Source organism: Oryza sativa, chromosome 10, assembly GCF_034140825.1.
Source record: "Oryza sativa Japonica Group chromosome 10, ASM3414082v1".
Lineage (NCBI taxonomy): Eukaryota > Viridiplantae > Streptophyta > Magnoliopsida > Poales > Poaceae > Oryza > Oryza sativa.
Window position 1 is genome coordinate 14,947,240 of NC_089044.1, and position 6,192 is coordinate 14,953,431.

The following is a 6,192-nucleotide window of genomic DNA, read 5'->3' on the forward strand; positions in this document are numbered from 1 at the left end:
TGAGTCCCACCAGTGTCCTATATAAGAAAGAGTAGAGAAAATAGAGGTGACAACTGAACTCTCTCTAACCCTAAAACCCTAAATCAATTCGTCCGATCGATTTTGAACCCTAAAACCCTAAATCAATTCGTCCGATCGATTTTGACATTGGAAGGGGTTCGTGAGAGTTTCCTTTTCGTCAACCGGAGAGCGTAGCAGAAGAGGAGTGAAGGAGAAAAGCAAAGGAATAACATCAAAACCACATACCGGTTTCAATGGCTTCATTCTCAAGCCAGTTAGATCGCCCATGTAATTAAGCAGAGGTGATTATGTTTAGACTAAGACTCAAAGTAATTAAGAAGATTAAACTCCAACAGTAACCAACTCCATTTCCTCGCCCCTGTCGTCAACCCTGCCAATAAGCAGGTTAGCACTTAGGCCCTGTTTCTTTCGGTTTGAGATTATTATAATCTAGATTATTGAGTCAGATTACTATAAGCTAGATTGTTATAATCTGTAGTAGAATAAGCGGTTAGTTGTTTCTTTCCTAGATTATTAGAGCCTAAATTATTGGGTTTGCAAGTCTAAAGAGAGAGTGGGGTGGTATGGTGGGTAATTTTTCACTCAATAATCTGGAAAAAGCTCACCTAAATGAGCTTATCAGATTATAATAAGTTGGGCTCCAGATTATAATAAGCTACTTCAATAAGTTGTATGTTTCTTTCAGTTTACTCTTAGTAATCTGGATTATAATAATCCCAAACTGAAAGAAAAAAGGCCTTAGCACCCTCGGCTACTATGCCTCGTCGTTGCACCGCCAAGAACAGCAACAGGTGATGGAGAGAGATGAAGGTTGAAGAAAATACAAGAGACGTTGGATATCAAACCAATGGTGAGATTCAATCGACTATCTCCTTCAATCGTCTGATAAATAGGAAAGCCGTACAAATAATCACTAAATAGGAAGAAAACTAACTAAACAACCCCCCTCCTCTCTTAAAAAAAACAGTGCAAGTTTGTTCGCCCCCAAAAGAAAAAGGAAAGAAAGAGAGGAAAATTTGTACCGCTGCATAATTAATGTGAAAAAAAAAGAAAAAAAATAAATTTTACAGACTCAAGTGTGTAACCCTCTTACTCATACTGGTTGTTCTTGTGAATCCAGTAGTACAGGCATATGTACAACAAAGGTGCATGATTGCATCCCAGGGCCTCACTTAATAAGTACAAGAAACAAACAAACAAAAAAAAAACAGAGAAAAAACAAAAAATTACACTCACCTAGCTAACTAAGCAATTATATGCCACACTTGCTGCTGATGGTGATTAAAAGCTCCAGGTTGATCCACCGGGTTAACTAATAATTAATTAAACCACCCAAGCTAATCACTAATTAGGAGACAGTAATTAATTAAAAAAACATTCTGTCCGTGACGTCACTTCTTCTTGGCGATAGCGCCGCCGCCGCCGTCGTAGCGGCGGCTGCTGCTGCCGCCGCCGCCGCCGCTCCTCACCTCCTCCGGCGCGATGAACGACTCCGGGCAGAGGCCGGCGACGTTGAAGGCGACGTCGTCGATGGTCCACGCCTCCTCCATCCGCGTGACGGCGCGGGCGGCGCCGACGTCGGCGCCGAAGCGGGCGAGGTGGGCGACGGAGGTGCCCGCGTGCGCCACCACGGCGCCGTCGGCGGCGCGGTAGTCGCCGAGGCGGGAGGAGACGGTGGTCTCCCAGTACATCGCCGGCGCGCCGGGGGTCTGGATGCGGGTGAGCTGCGAGTCGTCGAGGCGGGCGAGGAGGCCGCTCCGCTGGCTGAAGTAGCCCGTCATGCCGTGCCGGATCACCTCCGCCGCGCCGTCGCCCCAGGCGGAGAGCACCGACGGCGCCACGTCGAGCCGCAGCGCGAAGCAGTCCTCGCCGTCGACGGCCTTCTCGCCGACGTGCTCCGCCGCCGAGAACACCGACGCGATCGTCACCGGGTCCAGCCCCTGCACATGCACAGCCATGCACACATGTACGATCGTCAGCACCGACACTTCATCGGCATGCACACGTGGACGCTTCTCATTGGTGCAGATGCATTGTCTATATTCTACTCAATCCATCCTAAAATATAAGTAATTATGCTTCAGATTCATTTCAGATTCATAGTAATAAGATATTTCATTCAACCAAAATCTTTAGGACACTGACGTGTCTACGATTTTTCTATGGGTGGTCCAAATTATATATATTTTTCAAATAACCTAAATATAACAAAGTTAAAAGTATAAATGGATCAAATGTACATTATAATATATTAAATATGAGCTCTTTTTTTTTCTCAAAAGTTTTCTTTTCACATATATGTATATTTATGCATTGGGCTAGGATTTTTTTAGTGGTCGTATGACCACCGGGATCATCCTCTAGATCCGCCTATGCTTTAGGATGGAGAGAGTATCCGTTTCATATTATTATAAGATCTTTTAGTTTTATTCCAAAGTCAAATTTTCTTACTTTCACCAAAATTATAGAAAATGCACTAATTGTTCACCATTGCATTGCATTATTTTGCTCCTATTTTTCCTGTAGTTTTAAAATTTTGTTAGGTAAACTCATTGATGGGGCATCAATTTTGTTTCATAATTAAAGATATAAAGGCTCATGGCATGGCCTTTTTATTAGACATCTAGACAGATTCATTACTGTGGTACAGTGTTCATATAGGATGCCATTGAGCCCTATGAGGATGAAAGGTGCTTGGTAGTAGCATCTTTTTGGAGTCCTATGTCCTAGAACTGTTGTTATTGAGAAAAGGTTGATGTCCTTATGCTGTTCCAAGGACATCTCTGCTCTCTTATGGATGTAAATATGAGCCATAAATTCAGAGGCAAGAACATGCAGGTGCAGTGTATTTTATTGTGCCATGGGAGACAAAAAAGAATGCTGTGTGAAATAGAAAGCCAGTACACTTGTATGTTGTATCAAACACATCATGCCCAAAGCTCCTCTCTTTTCACAGTACAAAAACAGCTAAGACACTCTAGGATGCCCACTGATATCTGTTCAGCAGTATTCACTATAGTACAGAGCATCCAGCATAGGATACTGTTGAGAGTAACCCCCATCCAGTTTCATTTCACACACTTTTGCCAGAGAGATTTGGTGAAGTTTGGTGTGTTGGCAATTATACAGCATGACCAGCATGCAGTGCTGTGTGATTATGTACTAAATTAGTACTAACCTGACATGGGGACTATGATGTGTTCCATCTCCATTGTTGATCTGGGTCAGCTAATCAATTGCCAGAAAGGTACATCTCTTAATGATACACCATGCATGTAAATGATCCCAGTTATTCTGATAGTCTGATTGGGTTTCAGAAAGACTAAGCAAACTGTTTCAGTGTCTATAAGGAAAATAACATGGATGCAGACTCTCACTCAAAGTGGTTTAACATGATGTCCCATGTTCAACAGAAGCTTAACTTTCTTTGCCATGCTGATGTGAGGCAGCTTACAAAAAGTCTAAATCAATTGACCTAATAGACCAAATTGGTGTAACACTCAGGACAGATACACCTACTTAGATACGCACTGCTGCATCCTAAAAATATTTAAAACTATTTGATAACATGAAGATTTTCAGAAATCAGAATGCATGAGTGGCAGTGCATCCAATTTTCCTACTGCCAAGCTGTTAAAGCTGTACTAGCCAATCATAGTAGCTAGAGATTTCAAAGGACAGGTCAGTGGCCTAACCATAATCATAATCCATGCTCTTTTATTTGGTCCTCCTATGAGGACCGGATAAAATGGTTTTTCAACTAGCTATCTCAGCAGTTGCTAGAATATCCAGATATATATTAAAAACAGTACTAGTCGATCGGCTAATGGTATGTTCAGATATCTTGGTTAACTTTCACCAAAGAAGAATGATACTACTACTTGGCACTAGAGTATCATCAATTTCAGACACAGATTTATACTAGCCTCAGTTTGCCAAATTGCTCAAGATATATGCCTCAAAAGCCAATCTTGTAAACAGACGAGTGCTACTTAGAAGGAAGCAAAGTCTGCGGACTCTGCATCCTCACAGAAAGTTTTTTTCAAGAGTATCTCAAGAGTGATCTGAATTTTTTTTTCAGGAAATGAGGGGCAGCAGCCTCAGATCCCGAGGTGAAACAGTGGAAATGAAAGAATGCCATATCTGCACCTTTATTTTCAGCCAAAGATTCTTCTTTCACAAATGCTCCCCAATTCTTCACCCTCTTTTTTTGCGAAATAATACTCCCACACACCCAGCACACAAATTAAAGCACAAAAGGCAAAGGCGAATTCAGCAAAGCGATCCACAAAAAGAAAAGCAGCGATTTCTACGTACACGCTCATACACCTCTCACATTGCTTTTGGGTAGCTTCCCAGTGTACTCCGACATACATAAATTTCAGCTTAAATTTTTGTCTAGAGATACTTGTTATTTCTCATTCAAAATGGTTTAAATGTTTTAAATATATATACATGCTCACATTTTTTAGGATAAAGGAAGAAACTTTTATTGTTGAACTTGGACAATTATATCAAGGCAACATCTACATAACTAAGCATACAGCCAAACCTATTCGCATCGTTCTCCGAAAAAGAGTTTACATCATTGATAAAGGAATAGGTTTCCAAAGATAAGATCACCTAATGTATGTCTGTATGTGCTTGCAAAATTATCAGGTATTTTGGTCACTTTTTTTATAAAAAAAATGACATGTTTTTTTTTTTGACACATTGGTAATTTCTATTCGCCATTCGAACAAAGGCCCCATGTATATATTTGAAGAATACACATGAAGTACTCCTATTTATTTTCTTATGAATTCCTTTGTACGTTACGTATGCTTGTACGTACAAAATGTATGCGTACGATTTTTTTTTTTCGTTTTGATTTCTTTCGGTTTAGACATTTATAAGTCTAGATTGCAATGCAAACTAATGCAAAACTAATTATTTTTTTGCCTAAACTGAATTTTAATCGGATTAGAGGAGGAGCTAATCAGAATGGCCAAATGGCAGGGACATGCGGGGTGCCAACCTGGAGGGCTCGCCGGAGAGGTCTCGCGCCGCCGCCGCGCGCGGCGTGGGCGTCGAGCCAGGGCGTGCGGCGCCACGCGACGCGGCCGTCGCAGCCGGCGGCGACGGCGTGCCCGGCCACGGCCATCTCGACGAGCCACATGTCCGGCACGAGCTGCCACACTACGAAGCACCCCTCGTGCCCGCCTCCGCCGCCGCCGCCGATGCCGATGCCGCCGCCGGGCTCCGGCGCCATGGCCATCCGCACCCTCCCCGCCGCGTACATGCTCTTCGCCGCGCCCTCGATCTTGGCGCACCCCGTCGTCGCCCGGAACTGCTCGAGGATGTACTGCGCCGACGACGCCACCTGCACGACACGACACACACGCACGACGTCGTGAGCGCGCGTAGCACGAAGAGGAAGTCCGGCAGAGCGAGACGCGGCGGCGGCGACGGCGAGACGTACGTTGCGCGGGTGGCGCGGGAGGACGGGGACGGGGGAGAGCGGGCAGGCGAGGACGGAGAGGAGCACGCGGAGGTCGGGGGAGGGGCGTCCGCCTCCGCCGCCGCCGCCCACGCCTCCGCCACCTCCCCCACCGGAAAGAAACCGGAGCGGGATGCGCGCCCGCGCCCAGCGGTGGAGCGCCGCGTGCAGGCCGGTCTTCCGCCGCGCCCGCGCCGCCTCCTCCCCGCCCCCCGGCTCCTCCGCCAGCGTGGCCAGCTGCGGCGCCATGGACGAACACCTTCGTTGCCTCAGCTCAGCTCAGCTCATCACTTGTGTTAAAAAGGAGGGAAGAGAAGAGACAAGGGGGAGTTTGACAGTGTCTGGATGGTGGGCCCGGGGGAGGTTGGGTTGTGGGGCCCACTGGCAGGGAGGGTGTGACTGTATGCCTGGAAGGTGGGGCCCAGGGCTTTGGGAGAGCTTTGAAGGGAGGCAAGAGGATTGAGGGGGTCGGGGGAGGGTCTAAATCTTGGGTGTGAGAAATTGGAGCTATTTTAGCACTAAATGCTGGTATGGGATAAAACATTTTGATCATGTTTTTTTTCCTACTATTTCAACATCGATTTTTTACGGCTAACTATTCTTTGGTATGTCATGTACCTGCTGAAAACAAAGCGCTTATAGCAAGTTCGTCAATCTATTGATATGCTGGCCCAATCTTTTAGAGAGGCTTA

General features: G+C 45.5%; 1 protein-coding gene across 1 annotated transcript; it reads right to left on the reverse strand.

Moving 5' to 3' along the window:
* Positions 1–1,098: 1,098 nt before the first annotated feature.
* On the reverse strand, positions 1,099–5,771 carry LOC4348604 (uncharacterized). The gene is made up of 3 exons (XM_015758158.3): positions 5,483–5,771; positions 5,039–5,383; positions 1,099–1,961 (listed from the first exon to the last, which is right to left on the reverse strand). The coding sequence occupies exons 1-3, from the start codon at positions 5,747–5,749 to the stop codon at positions 1,413–1,415; spliced, it is 1,161 nt and encodes a 386-aa protein (XP_015613644.1). The 5' UTR covers positions 5,750–5,771; the 3' UTR covers positions 1,099–1,412.
* Between the last annotated feature and the right edge of the window lie 421 nt (positions 5,772–6,192).